The sequence below is a fragment of the Tripterygium wilfordii genome, chromosome 4 (genome assembly GCF_013401445.1).
Source record: "Tripterygium wilfordii isolate XIE 37 chromosome 4, ASM1340144v1, whole genome shotgun sequence".
NCBI lineage: Eukaryota > Viridiplantae > Streptophyta > Magnoliopsida > Celastrales > Celastraceae > Tripterygium > Tripterygium wilfordii.
The window spans coordinates 9853192-9878002 of record NC_052235.1 but is presented as its reverse complement, the minus strand read 5'-3'; the positions used below and the strand labels follow the sequence as shown (position 1 = coordinate 9878002).

Genomic DNA, 24811 nt, shown 5'->3' with positions numbered 1-24811 from the left:
TTTGCTCACGAAATTCAAATCTCCTTTGATTAACCTCCAATTGAGCTTCCATGAATATTTGAAGCGTATCCTCAAGTGATCTCTCTTGGGGTGGGGTGCAAGGTTGGTAAGATGGTGGAGCTATACATTGGTGTGAAGATTGTGCTTGCCTAAAAGGTTGGTACTCATGTGCATGAATGTAGACAAAAGGAGGAGGTGCATGTAAATTTTGTCCGAAGGGAGCATATTGTGGCACTTGTGGCATTTGATAATACATAGGTGGGTAGACATTTTGTGGGGCAAATTGCACTGCATTGTCTTGTTGAAATGGTTGAGGTGCATTTTGCAAAGCATGCTCAACTTGAACATTTTGCAAATTTTGGGCATTGCCAATTTGGACATCTTGCCCTTGCACCGGATTCATCAACTCATCAATATTCACATGTTGCAAAAGACGACGCAATGCATCAAGATTCATATCACCCCCACGTACACTCCCCGCATCACTCACATTTATATCACCACCTATCCCATCTCTATTAGACCCATGCCCACTAACATTATCTCTAGGTTGAGACATGATGGCAAGGAACAATAGCAAGTAACACACAAAAGTAGCAATCAACCACGTCAAGTAACACAAGATTTTTTTATTTTATTTTATTTTTTTCAATTAATGAACAACCAAGAACAATATTAAGCAAGAACAAGAGCAAGGATAGGAATAGAGCAACAATCAACCTTAGGAACAATAACACACCAAGATGTAGCAAGTAGTGATAAAAATAAAAATGCACAAAGCTCTCTCAAACAACGTATCACTACCAAGCAGCAAACAAGGTGGCATCCATCGCCCACAGGAATCTAAGTTAGCCCCATCCGCCAAGTTCTCCTCACAAATTTTTTTTTTTTTCAGCAACTATACTAAATCAACTACTCTAGAAAGCAAGGAAAACGAAGGAACGAAGTTACCCTTGAAGCGTGACCGTGCTCCTTCCTTATTTGATGGCGTTTAATAGCATAAAACTAGCATCTACAAGCCACCCAACTCCGTCTTTGACACTCGCTTCCCCGGCAACGGCGCCAAAAACTTGACCGACACCAAAGTGTGTGTGTGTACTTACCCCAAGTGTAGGGTATCGTCAAGTAATAAACCGGTGAGTCCGGTATCAATCCACGAGGAAGCAATGCAAATTTGAAGTGAATGATATGCAAATGACTAGCTAACACTAATAAACACAATGAATATCAAATAAAAGCAAGTAAAAGAAATGGGCCGAATGACTCGGTAGCATGAGCGATTTTGTAATCAAAGTAAGCACAAATTGGATTTAAAACAATTAATTAAAAACCTAGTCTCTAATCCGTCCCGGTGGTTACTCGGTTCTCATACTCAAGGTATCATTGCAAACACACACAACCATACACAATGCATTGTGTGATACTATCAATCATGCATATGCAAAGAGAATTAGGATATAAGACTTCAATTCATACATGTAGGCCATCGGGTCTCTTAATCTACGATGAACACAAAGGGATAAGCACCTAATATTATGGATTAATGTTCCCCCTTGGGGCTCGGCTTGGCTAACACCCTAGTTTCACACTCAAAGATCAATTAACCATAACTCTCCCATGCACATTCCTAAATTAACCCAAAACTCCATCATCAATACACATAATTAATAGCTATGCAATGGAAAACTCAATTAATTAAGGAAATCATGCAATGGATTTAACAATTCTCAATCAAACACATTAGATGCAATCCCTAGACTAGACAATCCAAGAATACAATCAAATATGTCATTCTCATATATCCACTCACACAACTATCACAAAATTAAAAGAGAAGAATCGAAGCTACGATTCTTTGAACATACCTTGAGTAATCGAAACCTTGCATCCACCTTTCGGGATTAGAAACTATAGAAGAGAACTACCCACTCATGATTGTTGCAATAAACATCCAATTTATTGTCATCTAAATCAGAGTTTATACAAAATCAAGAGAAAGCACCAAAAAACAACAAAGAAAACTTAGAGAGAGAAACTAGATCTACACTACTCCTATGGTGGCTTCCTCTTGGAGAAGTCAATGAATAATTATTAAATCTCAACCTTGCAATATGTAGCCGTTGCACTTGCATTATTTTCCAAGTCTAGCTTTGCAAGATTTGAGTTGTCATGTGCACTTGCAGCCATCTTTGACCATTTGATTAAACTTGCACCAAATCTTGACCTTGGTATCTCCAACAATTTTGTCATCTTTGACCATTTGATCAAACTTGCACCAAATCTTGGCATTGGTATCTCCAACAATTTCCTTTTAAATGTGTAGCAACTTGCAGCCATCTTTGACTCCAAAAATCAAGTAAGATCTTCTTTTAAGTCAAAAATTGCAAGCAAGAATGTTGTCTTATGCACAACCATTGGATTCACCTTTAAATGATCATCTTAACCCTTCAAGTCTTGTTGTAATCTAATCCATTCATAATTCAAAACAATTCAATCTCGGCCATAGATTAGTGTACCGTTGGAGCTTGTAGTTTTCAAGAATATCTTCATAATCTAAGTCCCGACACCTCACAGCAAAAAGTGCCCAAAAAGTGCTCCAACTTGCCCGAACAAGGTCCGATTCCTACAAAACCAAGGGGAAACATTTGTAAGTGTAAAATTAAGCTAAAATGCAATCAAATACATTAACTAAGTGCTAGAACATCCTAATTAAAGGACATTAGAACCTCAAAATAGAGGTCCAATCACATTGCAAGCAATCTGGGAAAAAGAACATTCTTTTCAGAGGAGTAACTGATGAGCACAAGCCATAAGAAATAGATGGCATACTCATCCGATGATATTCATAGAATCCCTAGTGAAACAAACTCTTTTAATTAACAGTGGTAAAGTTGTTGCGAAACATAACTTCAAACGGAGAGAATCTTCAAGAAAGGTTAGATTTATGGTGTTATATATTATCAGTAGTCACTGACCAACACCAAAGTGTGTGCACTTACCCCAAGTGTAGGGCATTGGCAAGTAATAAAACCGGTGAATCCGGTATCGTATTTACAAGGAACCAATGCAAATTTGGTGGTGAATGATATGTAAATAACTAGCTAACACTAATAAAGACAAATAAGAAAAACTCGGTAGCATGAACAATTTGGAACCAAAGTAAGCGAGAAATGAATTTAAAATAATTAATTAAAAACCTAGTCTATAATCCGCCCCAGTGGCTGCCATCTGAACCACTCATGTTATCCTTTGGGTGTTTATTTGATAAGTCATCGCGTCTATGCAATAATCCACAAATGATGCAAATCAGACGAGTAAATAGAAAATGCACGTGTAGGATCATGTCTCTGGTGAGATTTGAACCCTAGGGGAGGAAGTACAACACTTCTTACTTTTGCCATTATCTTGGATAACAACCGAAACCAAGGTAATTGCAGCTGTTGCCATTATCTTGAATTGGCTTTTCGAGTACCTTTCTTTTTTCCCCCTTCATTTTTAAGATTTTAATTGGAGGGCGGTGAAAGTTGGGTTAGATAAAGGAAGGGTTTTGCAGCTGTGATTTTGCTTCTTTCTTATAATATGTATGTAAATGGATATAAAAGAAGAGGGTGATAGACCATATTTTAGAAGGGAGAAGGAAAGGAACACTAGATAGGGTTTACTGTTTACAACATTTTGTTTTTCTTTTTTTGTGCTGTTGGGGTTGGTGTACATTTGCAGAACACAGCAACTCCAAACCTCCCAAACGATATATATATATATATATATATATATATATATATGATCTTATCATAAATTCAATAGATAGCATTACTAGTCTATACTACATGAATAAAAAGCCCCACAGATCGTACGAAGGTAAATATTTCAGACAAGTTGGGCCTGTGGAGTGGACTGAATTTAGTCTTAAGCTTTTGTGAACACCAAGTCCAAGGACCTCAAATGAAGATTATTTTTATACAACGTATTTGTTTTCACGGGCTAAATATTAAACAAAGTTTGATTTGATATGAAGTTTCTTAGAAAGGAACTGGAAAATGGCATGCAACCACTTTAAATATTATTTATCCACATATTGACTTAGACTTAGACTTGAGGTTGAGGGCGTCTATAAATTGATAGGCAGGCAATCTGACCGATGATCATGCAGAGATATAATTGAAATTGTAGAGGTATGGAGGTCCTTCAATTGATATCTGTAGATCACGTCCACCCTCACGATCTCATCTTCTGTGAAGAGGAAGCCATACACCTAAATGGCGATGAAGAAATTCTTTGTTGTGCGTGCTCGAAATCATTGGCTGGTGCTAGCTTTTACTCTTGCAGTGAGTGCTATTTCTTTCTTCATAAGACCTGTGCAGAGTTGCCCCCTACGATTAAGCACCCCTCACATCGTAAACACCCTTTGATTCTTCTCTCCAATTCACCATACGGTTCCGGTAGATTTATCTGTGATATGTGTATTGGGCTAAATACTGATGGTTTCCTTTATCATTGCTCTGATTGCAAATTTGACCTTGATATCAATTGCGCTTTGCTTGCACGGTGCTTCATTCAAACTGAAACTCACAAGCATCATTTCACTCATTGGTCCAAGTCAGATCCATTTACATGCGATTTCTGTGGCATATATAGTTTTCAGTCTGGAGTCTTGTTAGGAGGAGATTTGCTCCCATGGATCTGCACTAACTGTCATGTTGTAGTTCACAATAAATGTATGTCACTGTCATTCACTGTCTACTTATTACAACATGATTACCCACTCATCCACACTTATTTCCTTCCAGAAAGTCAATCTATTGATTTGACTTGTAGAATTTGTCGCCAAGAAGTGAATAGAAAATTTGGATGTTATTCTTGTCAACATTGTCCCTCTGTTGTCCATGTCGTCTGTGCACTAGACAACTTACGAGAAGTGAGACAAAAGTTCTGGACAGAAGAAATTGAGGCAGCGGATGACCAATTAGTTGAACAAGAGATTGAGCATTTCAGTCATCCTCATCATAAATTATTTATGGTACAACATCATGATGATGATCATGCGATTGAAACAAAATGTGATGCCTGCATGCATCAAATCTCTTATCCCTTTTACAAGTGTCTAGAATGTGATTTTTCTCTCCACATCAACTGTTCCAAATTTCCAAAACAAATCAATCACCCTCTTCACCCACAACACCCCCTAACCCTTGAGCCAAACGATGAAAGTTGCATTTGCTATTGTTTTGCTTGCTCAAATCCGTTCCATGGCTTCGCCTATCATTGTCGAGCTTGTTTTGAAGAATTCACAATTGATATCCGATGTGCTTTAGTCAATCCTCTTGAATTCTTCCATGATAGTCATAAGCACCCCCTCAGTGTGTTTACCCAAAGCAATAACTATCCACGATGTACTTCTTGCGGCAAGGTTGGTAGGGAAGACGGCAAGTACATGCTCCGATGCAGAAAATGATGTCCCTTCGCATTGGACTATGGATGCGCCACACTACCATATACTGCCAAGTACGAATACGATGAAAATTCTCTTGTCCTCTCATACCATGGAAACGATGATTCGGATGGATTTCCTTATTGTGATATTTGTGAACAATATAGAGATCCTAATATTTGGTTTTACAGTTGTCCTAATTATCTTGAGTGTCCGATCTATGTTCATCCTCATTGTGCTCATGGTGACTGCCCCTACGTCAAGCTAGGAACCATCATCGAGGCTCTCGATCTGCACGAACACGATCTCTTTTTCACCCTAAGGAAACAAGACTTCCTTGCATGCCAGTTGTGCAGTAAGAATGATCAAGAAATTTCCCTTGAATGTTACAAGGGAGACTGCAATTTTAGCGTTCATTTCTATTGTTTCACGTTAAGAAAGATAGCCTTCGGAAGACCAGTTGGGAGCCAGTCATCGTTGTATTGAGAAGCATAGCTCCCGTGACCCGTGTATTGAGGAATGGGCAATCGGTCTTCAAAGTCTCAAGTAAGAGGCACAATGTTGCCGTGTAAACCCTCTTATGTGCTGGTAGTCATAATACTATATAATACGCTTAAGAGGATACTTAAAGCACTATGGATCTTAAACTCAAATTTTTTTTTTGTTTCTTATAAATAAGCAGGTCCAAACCAGTTGGTCAATATGCCTTGAATTGGTAGACTAAGCCTTGATCATACTATATACTAATTTATGGAAGAACCAACTCATTAGAACCCACGGGTGGACTCACCTATACAGAAGGTTGTTGTGTGGTCAACTGACCTCACTCTTTTTTTAACATATATATATATATACACATATATGTCAAAGTTAAATTTTGACCCCGCCTAATTTTAATGTTTTTTTAATGTTTAGTTGGGTTAGAAGAAATCTAAATGGTCCAAATAAATTGGGTTTAGCATTGTAATTTTGATGGACCTCATTGTGTTTGAAGGTCCAATAAAATTACATAAAGACCCACCACCAATGTGATTAGTGATTTTACATCTCAAAATGCTAGAAGAGTCTTATTTAATTAATATATGAAATTTAAATTATTTTTTAAAAGATAATTTTTTTAAAGTTCGTCCACGCTCCCGAGGACTCTGGGATGCCAATAATCCCTGGACAAGAGTGAGCCCTAATCATAACATATGGGGACATGTTGTAATTGCACTGAGTGTCTAAAAATTCTATGTGATATAACTTGTTACAGTATTTCGTTATGTCATAATTTATACATTCAAGAGCGATGGGCAGAGGACCATTCGATTTCCTTGAAAGAATAAAGGGACAAGTAACGAAAAGGCCCATCTACTTACAAAAAAGGGTCAACCAGACCCCTCTATATTTTTTCGTACCAACGAAGCCCCTCTACTATGAAAAAGGGGCCACATTAGCCCTTCGAGCTCATTTTTCATCAAATGATGCTGACATTGCCGTTAGTGGATGATGTGGAATTTAATTGGTTAATTTCAAAACTTGAATTATGGAATTCTAAAAAGTTATAATTATCAATTGTTTAAAGCCCTTATACTTTTAAAAATGGGTCAAATAAGCCCTTGAAGTTTACAAAAAAGCGTCAATTTACACACTCATTTCAACCAGTTACAAAAAAAAGGCCTGTATTCCAAATATGTCAAATTAAAACCAATCAGATAACTAACATGCTTCAATTAACCAGAATACTACAAACTAGACATAATCCATGAACTTAAACACATGCCAATACAAATCCATATCAGTGCTAGGTACCCACTAGATGCTCCCTGTAACAACAACAGTAGAGTAGTCAAAACAGCTCCATATCATGTGCAAACTTAAACCAAAATCAAACTAACCTCATCAACTGAAATATGTCTTCTCACAGCTCTGCTCTTTCGATTGATCATTTCAATGGAATAAACAATAATATAGATCCAATATAGATGGATGAAACCTGAAAGAAACACAGGGACGAATTTGAACCTAACATCAAAAACAACCTAAAATCCAAAAATTGAAACCAATGACTGAAACCCACATAACAAAACCCAAATTCGAACACTAATACCTAATTTGAAACCCCTTAAATGAAATCTAAGTCAAATCGAAATCCCTAACCATGAACTACAAGCCAAAATCGAAACCCATACATTGAAACCCAACATCATTATCCAACCCAAACCGAAAGAAATGGCATAGCAACGACAGAGAAGAGAGTTGGAACCAGAGTGAATACAAACCTAAAAAAGAGGGAGAAGAGATCTGCAACCAGAGAGGGGCTAGAAGAAGACGTGCACAGATGTGAAAGAAGAAGAGGATAATCTAGGGTTTAGCTCAAATGAAGAAACACACCGTACGTCTTGATATTTGTTACAATTTACACCTATTTTTCGTTTCAACTTATAACAAATTCATGTAAGATAATGAGATCCATGTCAGCATCATTTGACGGAAAATGAGCTCAATGAGCTAACGTGGTCTGTTTTTCATAGTAGAGGGGCTTCGTTGGCACGAAAAAAAGTAGAGGGGCCTTTTTGTTACTTGTCCCAAAAATAAATAACGCATTGAAATTTGTGAAGAAAAATTCATTCAAGCAAACAGCCAAACACCAAAAGTTAGGGACTCTTTTCAAAAATTAATCTTCCACGTCATTGTTGATGGTGACATGGCATTTGCGTGTTAGTTGCAGATGCGAGAATGTCTGTCCTTACATACATGATAGATGTAATACCCCGTTCTAATAAAAAGGAAAGAAAAATATAGAATAATAAAAATAAAATGAATAAATGAGACTGAGTTGTGGAAAATAATAAAATTTGTGGGATGAAGTTAGAATGTTATGAGAGTTTAAAGAATAGCTGAATTAAAGTTAGGGTCAAATAAGTAAAAGAACAAAAAGTAATGGAAAAAAAATAATAACATAAACAAACAAAACAAAAATAAAACAAAAATAAATATAAAAAAAATAAAAAAGGGTCAAATGGGTGAAGGCGCAGATGCCTTCACCCGAGTAACCTTCTTATATAAAAAAAAAGGAGAAGGTTGCTTTGCTTCTTCTCAAACCACACCACGACAGCTCCACTTTCGACGACTTTCCGATGAAGCTCCAGACGATAAGGGCGCTCCAAGCTTGAAACCTACACCCACACTCCATTTGGTTAAAGAAGAGAGAAGGATTAAGGTAAATTCTTGGTTCTAGGGTTACGAGTTAAATGGGTTTTGGGGATTTTGATTCAAAGGGAGTTTTCTTTATTCAATAACTCGAAATTAGGCTCTAATCTTCCTATATTATTAGGTTCAAGGGTGGTTCTTGAACCAATTCAAGAGGAGACTTTGCTTTCTTGATTTGGTGAAACTAACAAGTTTCAACGTAAGATTTCTCGACTCAAAGTGTTCTAATTAAAATTGGGTTAGGATGAAAATAATATTGTGAAATTTTAATGGTTTAACCTTGAAAAATTAAGGTAGAATGTGAATATTTAGAAATGGGTTGGATTGTAGAATATGGAATGTGAGAGTTGAATGGATTGAGGAATATGAAAATTTAATGAAGCTTATTTTATTGAATAGGTTAGTGAATTTACGTGGAGTATACATTGCGGTTGTGGTAAGAACTTGAAATTCGCTTTGAGGTAGGGAAATTCCACCCTTTGCTATTCTCTTCGAATATGTCCTCCTATAAGAACATTTATCTTTTCTCATTGTTCATTATGATTCTCGTTCTCGCCTTAATTGTCCCTAAGGGAGAACAACCCCATTGTGTTTACTTTGTTATATGACTTGAGTTTTATTGCATACCCTACATGTTCAGTCTTTTATTGAGCATGGATTATTCTTGAACATGCATTATGTAGTAATATATATATATGTAGGTTGTATGTATACTTCATTGTTTGACCATGTTGGACATGCATTGTACTTGCACGGTTGATGTCGGGTATGGACCCGTACATCTCTTAGGTTTGATTGATGTGAAATGTGGAATGTCGGTGGGCAGTTCAGGTTCCTATGAATATGGGAACGTCGATGGGCCTAGTTAGGATTTCACATGTACTTGAGGCACCATGCGGTGATGCCGTTGGGCTGTTCAGGGTCCCGATGAGTATAGGGATGCCGGTGGGCCAAGTTAGGATTTCGTATGGTGTTGTTATCTACTTGTGTTTTGGGTGTACATGATGTTAGTTATCATATTGTTGCATTTATGTTTTTCCTTAATATTTCAGCCTTGTATTATTCATTTATTCTTTATTATTCCCTACCGGGCCTTTTGCTCACCCTTTTCTTCTCCTTATTACCTCCTCGCAGGTGAGTCTAGTTTCGGTACCAGGGTTACAGATCAGGAGGAGCGTGCGTGACATGGATAGGCCCCTGGAGAAGAATAAGACTAGATGGTTCCAAAATTTGATTATGTTACTAGTATTTTATCATACTTGTTTTCCTTGATTGAGACATGTTGTGTGACACCTCAATTCGATGATTGGATGGACGGTTGGGAGGGTGCTCCGTATGATCGGGACTCCCGAACTGGATTTGTGGACTTCGTGTCTTAACAATTGATTATGCATACAGGTTGTATGATTATACATGTTATTGTGTGTGAAAATTTATATGTGATTGTTAGGTGGCCTGAGGCCCTACTTAGATTTGAGAATTTATCGATGATATGATTAGTTAGGTGGCTTGAGGCCCTGTTTAGCTTTGAGAATTTATTTGTGATATGAATTGTTAGATGGCCTGAGGCCCTGCCTAGGATTGGGAATGTAATTGTGATATTTGTTGCGCATTGACTCTAGGTTGGCATCCTCCATAATAGGGGAGGTGCTGCCGAAATTTTCGGTGACTTAATGATTGAATTAATTAGGAGATTGATTAAGATGATACCAAAAGTAACACATTCCTGGTCGGGGCATTACATTTTGGTATCGGAGCGTTACGAAATATAGGATATGTGTATAGGTCCAGGGAAGTGTGTATAGTATGTTAGTGAGTCTCCAGGCCATGTCACGACCTCCACTAATTCGGTATGTATTATTTCTCCATAAACTCTTGTTTGAGTTGATTGTTGAATTGCATTATCTGTGGTGATGCAGATGGATAGTCGTAGGACGACTCAATCTTCTCGTACTACGGAGGCCACTAGTGTCGAGGGCAGGCGAGGGAGACCGAGAGGCCGAGTTAAGGGCCGAGATGGTAGGACGACACGTACTACTAGGCATACTTCCAGTACACAGAAGTTGGTACCTGATTCTGATACAGGGAGACGGGAGAAGGGGATTGTGCAGGACGAGCCACATACAGGGAGTGGTCAGCAAGCGAGGACCACGATTATTCCACCAAGGTAGGTGCAGGAGACCCCAAGAGTGCAGGTGACCCTCCCTACTATTGAGGAGCCACCAACATCTATAAGGGATATTGTGGAGATAGTGAGGTCACTAGCTCACGTGGTACAGACTCAGATGGTTAGGGCACCAGTGGACCGCAGTGAGGGGCAGATTTTAGAAGCTGATATTGAGGATAGAGTTGTGCCGAGGCCGGGACGAAAGTTATATGAGTTGGAGCAGCTGTGTAAGACAAATCCCCCGGAGTTTTCTGGAGAGGCGGAGGGTTTTGAGGCTGGGGAGTGGTTGCACCAGATGAGCAGGCGATTGGATACCTTGGCTATACCGGACAATAGGAGGATGATGTTGATCTCATATTATTTTAGGGGGACAGCTTTTGAGTGGTGGGATTCCTTGGATCAAAGGAAAAATGATTGACTTGAGTGTCCTTTGAGTTACTATTTATGCAGTGGTTCATGCCACGATCTTTCCAGGCGAATAAGGCCAAACAATATCTTGATTTGGTGCATACACTTGAGATGACAGTGTCACAGTATACCAAGAAGTATGAGGAGTTGTACAAGTATGGGAATAAGTATACTCCATATGATGAAAGCAAAGTTGAGAAATACCGAGACGGTCTACTTCCAAGCATCTACAGGATGGAGATTGCTTCTTGGGTGAGGACTTATGATGAGACGGTGGATATGGCACTAGAGTTAGAGCGAGAAGAGTACAACTCCCGCCAGTAATGGGATGTGCAGAAAGGTCATAAAGCTCAACAATTAGTGACAGTGGAGGAGGTAGCTAGAAGAAACTGATGATTGAGTTTCAGGGCTTGAAGGGCCAGAAGGTTGATTAAGGCAAAGGTTCGGGGCCAAGGGATTGCAAGATTTGCAAGTGCAGTCGGGAGGGCCATAAGAAGAATCAGTGCACCATCATGGGAGTCAAGTGTTATGGGTGTGGTATGATCGGTCATAGGAAGCATGAGTGTCCACAGAGTGGTAGAGCTTCGGAGCAGTCACAGGCATCGGGTTTACCACCACCAGCTCCTACTCTAGCTCTTCCTTCTACTGTTTCGTCAGGAGGGAGGGGGCGAGGTGGGGCTAAGCAGTAGACATCATTGACTCATGGGAGAGCATTTGCATTAGGACACTAGGAGGCACCTGAGCATCCTAACTTCATTGGAGGTACCTTTCTCATTTGAAATTGTTGGGTAAATGTGTTATTTGATTCAGGAGCTACAACATCATTCATTTCTGCATCCCTTGCACGTGCATTGAGTTTGAAAATCTCTCCAATGAGGTGAATGTTTACAGTAGACACTTCTTTTGGGCATTTCACCTTATTGGAGGGTATAGTTCTTGATTGTGTGTGTCGGTTTGGTAGTATAGTCCTAAAGGTTGATTTGTATGTCTTGGACTTCAAGGATTTTGATGTAATCCTTGGAGTGGATTGGTTAACAAAGCATCATGCATTTTTTGACTTTTGGGAGAGGAAGGTTACTCTTAATGTACCAGAAGGAGGGGAAATACAGTTACACGGATCGAAGGGGGTCCCATGTCCTCACTTCATGGACAACCCTTCATATCAAAATTGTTGGGTCACAAGTTTGATTACATCGGTACCAAGGGGTGATGTAGCTACTTCGACACCTGTGGTAGAAGAGTACATGGATGTATTTTTGGATTAGTTACCCAGATTACCACCGAAGAGAGAGATTGCCTTTACCATTGAGTTGCATCCGAATGTTAAGCCAATTTCGATTCCACCATATCGGATGGCTCCGGCAGAATTGAAGGAATTGATGACTCAGCTAGAAGAGTTGCAAGACTTGGGGTTTATTAGACCGAGTGTGTCCCCATGGGGAGCACCAGTATTGTTCATAAAGAATAAAGATGGCTCGTTGAGGATGTGTATAGATTGTCGGCAATTAAACAAGGTTACGGTAAGGAACACGTATACGTTGCCACGGATAAATGATTTGTTTGATCAATTGAGAGGTGCTAGGCATTTTTCTAAGATTGATTTACGTTTGGGGTACCACCAATTGAGGATTAGAAATGAGGATATTTCGAAGACGGTATTTAGGACACGATATGGGCATTATGAGTTTTTAGTGAGGCCATTTGGGTTGACAAATGCTCCGGCAGTGTTTATGGATTTGATGCAAAGGGTCCTTCGTCCATTTTTGGATAGATTTGTGGTTATGTTCATTGATGATATTTTGATTTATTCTCCGACGATAGAGGAGCATGAGGAACACTTGAGGTTAGTGTTGCAAACATTGAGGGATAATCAATTATATGCTAAGTTGAGCAAATGTGAGTTTTGGGCTACGGAGGTTAAATTCCTAGGTCATGTGATTAAGCAAGAGGGCATTGCGGTAGATAACTCTAAGGTCGAATCCGTGTTGAATTGGGAGAGGCCTAAAAATGTTTCGGAGATTAGGAGTTTCTTGGGATTAGCGGGGTATTATAGGAGGTTTATCCAAGACTTTTCACGTGTTGCTGCACCTATGATGCAACTCACGTAGAAAGGTACACCGTTTGTGTGGTCGGATGAGTGTGAGAAAGCTTTTGAGGAGTTGAAGGGTAGATTGACGTCTCCACCGGTATTAGTGGTTCCGGAGAGGAGTGTAGGATACCAAGTGTATTATGATGCTTCTAGAGTGGGGTTGGGTTGTGTGTTGATGCAAAGAGATAGGGTAGTAGAGTATGGTTTAGATTGTTGAAGATACATGAGAAAAACTATCCGGTTCATTATTTGAAGTTACTGGCAATTGTATTTGCATTGAATCAACTTAGATATTATCTTTATGGCGAGAAATTTGAGGTCTTTTCGGATCACAAAAGTCTTAAGTATTTATTTACTCAAAGAGAGTTGAATTTGCGACAAAGGAGGTGGATGAAGTATTTAGGGGACTATGACTTTAGTTTACAATATCACCCGGGTAAGGCAAATGTGGTTGCGGATGCATTGAGTAGAAAGCATATAGTTGCTAGTTTGTTTATATATGAGTGGGGAATTGTAGGGATAATAAGTCAAAATTTGGTTTGGGATTGCAAAGTATAGAGGAAAAGGTGTATTTGGGTAGTATGACTTCTAGACCGATGTTGATTCAAAAGGTGATGGATACACAGAATGGGGACCCGATTTTTGATACATTTGAGGAGGACTCCGGATGGGTTCGGGGTGATAATGGAGGTGTGAGGTTTGCGGGGAGATTGATAGTACTCGATGACAAGGAGCTACAAGAGGAGATCTTGAAAGAAGCACACCATTCTCGATTTGCTATGCATCCCGGAGGCACGAAGATGTACCAAGACTTGAGAAGAAACTTTTGGTGGAGAGACATGAAGGCCGATGTAGCTAGATTTATGGCAAGATGCTTGACATGTCAACAAGTGAAGGTGGAACACCAAAGGCCGGCGGGTTTGCTACAACCCCTACCAGTGGCACAATGGAAATGGGAGATGATCACTATGGACTTTGTGACAGCATTGCCGATGACACCTAAGCAAAATGATAGCATTTGGGTGATAGTCGATAGATTGACCAAATCAGCTCACTTCCTATTGATGAACAAGACGGACACCTTAGAGTCATTAAGCACATTGTACGTGCAGGAGATAGTGCGACTCCACCGAGTGCCACTATCCATTGTGTCAGATCGAGACCCGCGATTCACGGGTAGATTTTGGGGCAGTTTGCAGGAGGCCTTAGGGATATAGTTGGATTTCACTACACCATATCATCCATAGAGTGATGGGCAGAGTGAGAGGACTATCCAGATTTTAGAGGATATGCTACGTGCTTGTGTGGTAGATTTTGGTGGTAATTGGGAGAAATACCTGCGTTTGGCAGAGTTTGTGTACAACAACTCATACCAGAGTAGCATTGGGATGGCACTATTGAAGCACTTTATGGGAGGCCTTGTAGGTCACCATTGTGTTGGGCGAAGGTTGGAGAGAAAGCAGTATCGAGACTCAAAATGGTGAAGGAGGCGAGAGACGGAATTGAAAAGATTAGAAAAAGGTTGATCACGGCTCAAAGTAGGCAAAAGTTTTATGCAGAGAAGAAGAGAATGCCATTGGAATTTGCGGTTGGGAACAAGGTATTTTTGAAGGTTAGTCCACAACGTGGCATTCAAAGGTATAGCAAACAAGCGAAGTTGACACCGCGGTTTGTGGGACCTTTTGAAATCCTTGAGCTAGTTGGACTAGTAGCCTATCGTTTAGCGCTTCCACCAAAATTGGCTAAAGTTCATAATGTGTTTCATGTTTCTATGATACAAAAATATGAGCCGGATCCATCACATGTTTTAGATTGGACCACATTGGAAGTGGAGGAAAATGGAAGCTACACTCTTCAACTGATGAGGATTTTGGATCGAAAGGACAAGGTCACAAAATCAAGTGCGATACCATTGGTTAAAGTCTTGTGGATGCATCACGACACGGAAGAGGTGACTTGGGAGCTTGAGTCAAAGATGAAGGAGAAATATCCGTATTGATTCGCAAGTCTAGGTAAGTACGTAAATTTCGAGGGTAAAATTTTTATATGGAGGGGAGGATGTAATGCCCCTTTCTAATAAAAAGGAAAGAAAAATATAAAATAATAAAAATAAAATGAATAAATGAGACTTAGTTGTGGAAAATAATAAAAGTTGTGGGATGAAGTTAGAATGTTATAAGAGTTTAAAGAATAGCTGAATTAAAGTTAGGGTCAAATAAGTAAAAGAACAAAAAGTAATGGAAAAAAAAATAATAACATAAACAAACAAAACAAAAATAAATATAAAAAAAGAAGGTAAAACGGGTGAAGGCGCAGATGCCTTCACCCGAGTAACCTTCTTATATAAAAAAAAAAAAAGAAGGTTGCTTTGCTTCTTCTCAAACCACACCACGGCAGCTCCACTTCCGGCGATTTTCCGGCGAAGCTCCAGATGGTAATGACGCTCCAAGCTTGAAACCTACACCCACACTCCATTCGATTAAAGAAGAGAGAAGGATTAAGGTAAATTCTTGGTTCAAGGGTTAGGAGCTAAATGGGTTTTGGGGATTTTGATTCAAAGGGAGTTTTCTTTGTTCAATAACTCGAAATTAGGCTCTAATCTTCCTATATTATTAGGTTCAAGGGTGGTTCTTGAACCAATTCAAGATGAGACTTTGCTTTCTTCATTTGGTGAAACTAACAAGTTTCAAGGTAAGATTTCTCGACTCAAAATGTTCTAATTAAAATTGGGTTAGGATGAAAATAATATTGTGATAGAATTTTAATGGTTTAACCTTGAAAAATTAAGGTAGAATGTGAATATTTAGAAATGGGTTGGATTGTAGAATATGGAATGTGAGAGTTGAATGGATTGAGGAATATGAAAATTTAATGAAGCTTATTTTATTGAATAGGTTAGTGAATTTACGTGGAGTATACATTGTGGTTGTGGTAAGAACTTGAAATTCGCTTTGAGGTAGGGAAATTTCACCCTTTGCTATTCTCTTCGAATATGTCCTCCTATAAAGAACATTTATCTTTTCTCATTGTGCATTATGATTCTCGTTCTCGCCTTAATTGTCCCTAAGGGAGAACAACCCCATTGTGTTTACTTTGTTATATGACTTGAGTTTTATTGCACCCTAAATGTTCAGTCTTTTATTGAGCATGGATTATTCTTGAACATGCATCATGTAGTAGTATATATATATGTAGGTTGTATGTATACTTCATTGTTTAACCATGTTGGACATGCATTGTAGTTGCACGGTGGATGTCGGGTATGGATCCGTACATCTCCTAGGTTTGATTGATGTGGAATGTGGAATGCAGGTGGGCTATTCAGGGTTCCTATGAATATGGGAATGCCGGTGGGCCGAGTCAGGATTTCACATGTACGTGTACTTGAGGCACCATGCGGTGATGTCGTTGGGCTGTTCAGGGTCCCGATGAGTGTGGGGATGCCGGTGGGCCAAGTTAGGATTTCGTATGGTATTGTTATCTACTTGTGTTTTGGGTGTACATGATGTTAGTTATCATATTGTTGCATTTATGTTTTTCCTTAATATTTCAGTCTTGTATTATTCATTTATTCTTTATTATTCCCTACCGGGCCTTTTGCTCACCCTTTTCTTCTCCTTATTCCCTCCTCGCAGGTGAGTCTAGTTTCGGTACCAGGGTTGCAGATCAGGAGGAGCGTGCGTGACATGGATAGGCCTATGGAGAAGAATAAGACTAGATGGTTCTAAAATTTGATTATGTTACTAGTATTTTATCATACTTGTTTTCCTTGATTGAGACATGTTGTGTGACACCTCAATTCGATGGTTGGATGGACGGTTGGGAGGGTGCTCCGTGTGATCAGGACTCCCGAACCGGGTTTGTGGACTTCGTGTCCTGACAATTGATTATGCATGCAGGTTGTTTGATTATACATGTTATTGTGTGTGGAAATTTATATGTGATTGTTAGGTGGCCTGAGACCCTGCTTAAATTTGAGAATTTATCGATGATATGATTTGTTAGGTGGCCTGAGGCCCTGCCTAGGATTGGGAATGTAATTGTAATATTTGTTGCGCATTGACTCCAGGTTGGCATCCTCCATAATAGGGGAGGTGCTGCCGAAATTTTCAGTGGCTTAATGATTGAATTAATTAGGAGATTGAATAAGATGATACCAAAAGTAACGCATTTCGGATCGGGGCGTTACAATAGATCCTCTCTCACTATCAAAATAACTTTAAATGTGGAAAATGAGGCAAATATCATTAGGTTTAGTAAACTATGATTATTACGTCACTAAAAGTGTTTTTCTGGTTAGAATCTACAATCTAAAGATAATTCAGAGAAATGATTTTCATTGTTTAACATAATACAAGCCAGAGATATATATACAACTAGTAGTACTGATACCGACGGCTAGAAGAGATAAGACAGATATGTCAGAATGCAAGGCTGACATTATCAAGATAGCAAGGAGCCGTTGAGACTCTGACTAGGGTAACTAGAAAGGAGAAACTACTTATGATAATGTAACTAAGTGGGCTGTGTAGTTTGCTAAAGAGCTTGGGCCTTAGAATGATAATGGGCCTTAACAGTGTTATGTTCTTTACAATCACCACTATTTTGTGGGTGTACACTTGATAAGCCTGCATAATAAGATACAAATTATATGTGTTAGGCAAATTTATGAACAATTCACGTGTAAATTCATCCATGGAGAAGATTGAGCCCCGATGATAGCCTTTAACCAACCAATATACAAAAGAGTGTATTCATTGATTCAAATGGTTAAATTGGCTATTTGAACCTCTTAGCATAAGTGCGTGGGAGGTCATAAATTCTAACACTTACTCTGGTATGATTTGATGTTATTTCTGTACTGGGCTTTGGCTCACTTATCTAGCCGATGTGATTTGCGAATATTGCATGTGACACGTAGGTTTACCATTAGGATAGAGTTTGATGAACTGTTTTTTTCAGTGATCCCTTGTTAAAAAAATTGTATTTGTTTGAATTGTGAGGGTTTGTTAGATCATTTCAATAGCTGAGAAGTCTATGTGCGAGAGGTCAAACGTTAATATATTAAAAAATAGGTCCAATCCATATAAATAGGGAAATAATACAATAAATTAATTAATAATTAATGTAGTACACGTCATTGCGACATATTCAACGACTTTTAACAACCCTCCAACTTCAACTATTCATCTACCAACCCTATTTTGTGTTTATTAGCAAAGTCAGCACAAAAGAAGAAAGGGTCTTGCTATTTAAACTCCCTATTTTTACTATATACACTCCCTATTGAAAGGACATAATAGGCATTCTTACAAGACAAATAATTGTGTCCGTTTTATTATTAAATGATTGTGTCAGCTTTTTTTTAAAATTTCAATTGTGGGCCCACAAATCATTACACACAAATTACTTTTAACAAAAAGTAATGTGGGTCCAGTGTTAATAATATAGAGTATAAAATTGATGGATGATTTCATAACACACGAGTGTGGCTTTATTTAATAATATTTATTTTTATAAATTAATTATTAATCTTTATTTTATAAATTAATTAATTATCTGTATTTTACAAATTAATTATCTTTATTTTTAACAAATTAATAAATTTCCTTTATTTTATAAAAAATCAATTGTCTTTATTTTATTTTAATTAATTATCTTCATTTTATAAATTTTTTTATATATACATTTATATGCATATGTTACAACTAAAATGCATAATAACCCTGCACGTAATTTGTCATAAAAGGGGTGTAAAAAGTAACGTCGAAATTTAAAACAAATGGTCTATGACCTTTTTTCTTTTTTTTTTTGGTAGTGTTTGAAGAATTTTGTTTTAGCTAGCCTAATAATATGATTTGTGAATAAATCCTAAAATAGATAGGGTTTATAGTATACTAATTGGTGTAGGTTCGGTGCACCACAGAGTTTGTTCTTGCATTTCTATGATCTTTCGTATATTTCTTCAAAGACCATTATTGCTGGCTCATCTCATCAATTACAGCTAATTTGACAGTTCTTTATAACATTTTGCACTTACACAATCATTTAAGTTTTTCATGCATCTTCTTTGATGAATTTAATTTTTTATTCAAGATAAAATACAACGTCAGATTCAAAATCATTGAAATGTATAATATTTTTGAGAATTTTTTAAAATATTGGCATAAAAGGTAAAGAAAATGAGGAGCTGCAATATTTAGCATAAGCACAAATGTAAGCAAAATTTTTGTAAAAAAATCACATTAATTGCTTTTGGATGACACATAGAGAAAAACACAACAAGTGATTTAGGCATGAATATAAAGCTGTAATTATGTAGCTGTTAAAACAAACATCAGGATTTAAAAATTGTCCAATAATATTTCATGAATTCAACCAGGGAAGGGGGTCAAAAACTCCAAAAAAATCCATAATGCATTGTTACACGAGTTGCTAGTGGCAACTTCGTGATTAAGGCGGCAAAGAAGGCTAGATTACAGGCCAACCCAAGATCACATGTAGTTGACTGATTTGTCATTTTCTCACAATCATGATGTGACAAGAGGTAGTGAAAGAAGTAAAAAAGAAAAATTGTGGTGAAAATAAGAACGCCGTTTTTACGGCCGTAAGAGTAAAAGAAAATGTATACGTGTCTACTCGTGATTGGGTTTTAAATAAAATCCCACCAGACTTCCTCATTTTGCGTGTTTGTATATAAAAAGAATTAAAGTTGTTCTGATAAAAAGAAAAAAAAGGGTGAAAAAAGTAGCGTCGTCAAATCATTTGTCACTTGTCAATATCAAAAGGGGGTTTATATAGCAAAAATGAGGGTGTCAATAGTCCCGCCAAAGAAGAAAATAAGTGTGAATTCATAAATATATTATTTTGTATGTCAAATCAAATCCGCACCAACTAATAGGTTGATTGCTTCTCCATACACAGATTGACATGATCGTTAATCAAATGATATAACAAGATGTCTTGTTAAGCTCCTCTACCGGGCTCCAAACAAATTTTATTAGGAAAAAAATGAAATTATTTTTAATAAATTATGAAATACAAGAAAGACAACAATTCTGTCCCATTTATTCCTACACAAACAAAAAAGAGATCATTTTATTACCACTCTAATTATTACTAAATCCCAATATTTAGTTCTTGACTTTCTTTCTTTTCTTGTCATAACTCTTGAGACCCCATTTTTCCTCTCTCTTCCAAAGGATAACCTAAGGGATTTAAAGGGAAATATTTTGGTACATAATTATTTTTTATAAGCCAGGGACTAAAGTTTTATTAGTAAAAAAATAAGCAACAACACAAAGGAACAAGCAAGAATATTATTACAAATACTAGCATCAAGAAATAGACGGAAGATTTTGCTACATTATCGTGTCCACGAAATGATTGACCAGCTCAACATTATCACCAGTGATAATTAAATCGTCATCATAGACAATGAGATACATGATGTGGCCATCAACTTTCAGAGTAAACAATGAAGTATCAACATAAGAATTGTGGAAACTAGACTGAACAAGAAAGGAGCGTAATTCATGATGCCAGGCTCGAGGAGTTTGTTTTAGACTATAGATGGCTTTCCTTAGCTTGCACACATAAGTCGGATGGTCATGATCAACAAATCCTATCGGTTAAGTGGCCCTGTAAAAAGGCATTGTTTACATCTAGTTATCGTAGCTGCGAGTCACCGCTAAGCTGATGACCACCCGGATTGTGGTTGGTTTGACAACATGACTGAACATGTCATGGTAGTCCACACTAGGACGCTGATGAAAACCCTTTACCACCAAGCGGGCTTTGAACCATAGTTTTTAAAACCGACCTGTGTATCGAACCGTCAATGTCGAAGGTTCAAGATTCAACCGTTAAGATTAGGGTTAACCGCTAGTTTATAATACACTATAAATTAATATATATTTAGATATATTGTATTATTTTATATCTAAATATATTGTATATACATTATATAATATATATTATATTATATAATATAATATAGGATTATAAAGTCTTCTACAACTAGACTCTTATCTCCCAAAAAAAAAACACACTAGACCCAATATATATTATACTGTAATAAGATTCTCCTATATTATATAATATAATATTTTATATGATAATATTATAATGGAGCCTTCTTTTTTTTGAAACGTATTAGAATACAATCCAATACAGAAATCACTTGCCGTGATTACTTTCTCTGCCCACTGGGCAGACGAAAACCAAACACCTAAAGCCAAACAAAGCAAAACAAAATACATCCAGAAAAAACCACAATACACTAGACCATTAGACAAGACAACTGCTTGAAGCTCTTGTGGAAGTTCTTCAATCCAAGCTTGGAACGAAGAAGAAGATAGACCTCTTTTAGCAAGCAAATGGGCAGCAACATTCGAATCCCGCCGCACATGCGTAGCCTGCCAACTACAAAAATTATTCAACACCATGAATAACTCTTGAACAATTGAACCCCAATCCGACAAATTGACATGGAGATCCCTCACATTAAGCGCATTCATAAGAGTTAAGGAATCACCCTCCAAATGAACTTCACTAAAACACAAGTCTTGTGCAAATAACACAGTAGAGAGTGCAGATACGGCTTCGGCCAAAAGAGGATTAAAAGCCACAGGTCTACTATCTGTACAGGCTGCCATAGGAAAGCCTTGACTATCCCTGATAATACATCCAAAACCAGTAATATTATGATTGGAATTCACAGCAGCATCAAAATTAATTTTAACCAAACCCAGCTGAGGAGGACTCCAAGAAGAAGCAGGAGGAATAGTTAACAGAGAAGACCTGCCCCTTGTAGCTTGAACATCAATCAACAGACTACGGATAGATTCAGCAGCCAGATTAAAAACTCCATGGGGAAAAGGGAGCTTACCCCCATGCACAAGAGAATTCTGTCGATGTCAAACTATTCGAAGCATCACAGCTAGTTCAGCCAAAGCCGAAGGACCGAGCTTCTCATGGTAGTAACACCATGCTTCTCTAAATGAGGACCCCACCAAAGGAAGTTTTTGAAGCGGCTTGGAACTAAAAGCAAAAACCTCAGAGGCCTTGGAACACAAAAACAAGGCATGCATAATGGATTCAGAATACAAATTACAAACTGGGCAAACATCAAGCAAAACAATCTTCCTAGAACAAAGATTTGAGAAAGTAGGAAGGATATTGTGGATTGCTCGCCACATGAAAACTTTGGTAGAGGGAGGGGTTGGAAGTGACCAAATAGAATTCCATATATTATCTATCTCAGGTGCAGTAGAAGAACTAGGCTCTAACATCTCGTGGAACTCCAAATCCTATGATAACCACTCCGTACAGAATAGACCCCATTCCGTGTTCCATCCCAAAAACGTGTATCCACCCCCCTGCTAGGACAGACAGGGAGATGAAGAATCACCTGGGCTTCCGCAAAAGAAAATAATTCCCCAATAAGCTGAGTATTCCACCAACAAGTATTGGGATCAATTAAAGCATGGACAGTAGAGTTCCTAGAAAAGCCCATTTCCAAAGCTTTCGCATTAAAATGGAGAGACCTGGGAACCCATTTATCCATCCATATCCGAGTGGAATGTCCATTCCCAATTCTCCTATAATGGAGCCTTCTGGATGCCCTAGTTGCTTCTTTTTCCTACATTTTCTTTTCACATAGAGATAACCCAAAGATATAAAATTATTGAAAATAGTCAAACAGAGGCGTTCATCTCCACTTAATTTAAGAACAGTGAAAAATCTTCATTGCAGACGCCCTTTCCACCTCTCTACCAAGGTCTTTGTCCCTTTCTCTCTTACGCAAATCCTTCCTCTCTCTCTGAGAAATCACCGAACCTTCTCGCAAATCCACCACCGGGAACACCGTAGTCGCAATCAACACACCTCTCTTTGCTCGACTCAGCCGGAGGAAGCAACCTATTGATGCCTCTCGCCGAAGGGAGCAACCCAGTTGCTAACTCTGTTTGCATCATCTTCACTCATCCTCTTATGAGGCACGAAATCAGTGTCACGTGTGGAGCGTCTTCGCTTCCTCCACCAGAATCATCAATAGTCTTTACTTTGCTCGCTGATACGAAGAGATATGGAAGAACAAAAGTGGATATCTGCAAATCAGCGGGTGAAAATGAAAATCATCAGTTCATGGTTTGACGGGCTTCTCAATTTGAATCATGGTTCAAGCTAGTTCAACTCTCAAACAGTAAATTTCTAACAACAACACGTGATGGCCACTGGTTCACGGGTTTCACGGTTGAACCAATGGATCGGTCCGGGTTTAAAAACTATGCTTCGAACCTGTCAATGGAACAATCATACTTGAGTTTAGTTTTAAAGATCCAATTACAGCCAAAAAGATTATAATTTGAATAAGGTGGGACTAGTTCCCAAGTGCCATTTCTGACTAGAGCATCATATTCCTCAGACATGGCTTGACGCCATTTATGATCTTTGAGAGCTTGGGTCACTGTTGTTGGTTCCAGGTCACCGTGGGTGGAAGTATGGGCATGAAGGTTCATTTTACGGATAGGTTTGTGAATGTTGTTTTTGCCTCTAGTAGTCATGGGGTGGGTAGGCTGTAAGGGTGGTGAAATGTCGGGTAGTGGAGGATGATTAAGATTAAGACGGAAGAATAGATGGTGTGGGTTCAGGCATGACTGAGTGTGATGTAGCTTCACCGAGGGACTACGAAGGTGCTTCCACTATAGATGGGGCACTGAGTGGCGGTGTGATAGACCAGTATGGAACATGTAGTCGTGGTGGAATCCACATGTTTATGGTGTTGGAAGTTGGACTGGTGGACTCACTCGAGAGGGATTTGAAGGGAAACAAGGATTCAACAAACTTGACATGCCTCGAGACATAGATTTTCGACGTAGAAGGATTAAGGCAGTAATAGGCACTTTGAATTAAGGAATAACCAAGGAAGACACAAGGTTTGGAGCGTGTGTCTAGTTTGAGGGAGGATTATGGTTTGAGCCAAGGATAGCAAAGGCAACCAAAGACTCGTAGCTTGGAATAATTCAGGGTAGTACCAAAGATGGTTTCAAAAGGTGAGCGGAGATTAAGTGTGGGAGTGGGCATGCGATTGATAAGGTAGACGGTTGTGGCAAACGCATGAGACCAATAAATGAGTGGAAGAGAGGCATAAGATACTAATGCTAGACCTGTTTCAACAATATGAAGATGAAGGCGTTCAAAAAAACCATTGTGCTCAGGTGTGTGAGGTGTAATGGTCAGGTGAGATATACCATTGAGTGCAAGGAAATGAACAAAGGATATGTATTCACCACCATTATCAGAATATAGAGTTTTGATGGTGGTGTCAAAGTATTTTTCATCGATGGTTTTAAATCGAATGAGAACATCTTTAACTTTATATTTGTCCTTGAGGGATAGAACAAAATATATTTTGTGAGGTGATAAATGAACACAACATAATATTTGAAGCCTTCGTGGAAAAATAGTGGAGAGGTCCGTACTTCAGAAAAGATAATTTCAAGTGTTTGACTTGAGACAAGAG

General features: G+C 38.3%; 2 protein-coding genes across 5 annotated transcripts; both read left to right on the top strand.

Annotated features, from left to right (window-relative positions):
- Window positions 1–4167: 4167 nt before the first annotated feature.
- On the top strand, window positions 4168–6055 carry LOC119997874. Its single transcript, XM_038845103.1, has one exon. It carries the CDS (start codon window positions 4175–4177, stop codon window positions 5450–5452), a length of 1278 nt encoding a protein of 425 aa, XP_038701031.1. The 5' UTR covers window positions 4168–4174; the 3' UTR covers window positions 5453–6055.
- A 2362-nt stretch (window positions 6056–8417) lies between these two features.
- Window positions 8418–17342, top strand: LOC119997980. 4 transcript variants are annotated; one of them, XM_038845231.1, is made up of 6 exons: window positions 8418–8633; window positions 8748–8822; window positions 9023–9084; window positions 10543–11960; window positions 16600–16758; window positions 16923–17342. In XM_038845231.1, exons 1-4 carry the CDS (start codon window positions 8433–8435, stop codon window positions 10820–10822), a joined length of 618 nt encoding a protein of 205 aa, XP_038701159.1. In that variant the 5' UTR covers window positions 8418–8432; the 3' UTR covers window positions 10823–11960; window positions 16600–16758; window positions 16923–17342. The 4 variants fall into 4 exon arrangements, 1 of the variants encoding a protein (XP_038701159.1); XR_005468131.1 differs by lacking the exons at window positions 9023–9084; window positions 10543–11960 and having other exon boundaries at window positions 8573–8633; XR_005468130.1 differs by lacking the exons at window positions 8418–8633; window positions 8748–8822; window positions 9023–9084; window positions 10543–11960 and adding exons at window positions 13024–15789; window positions 15904–15978.
- The last annotated feature ends 7469 nt before the right edge of the window (window positions 17343–24811 follow it).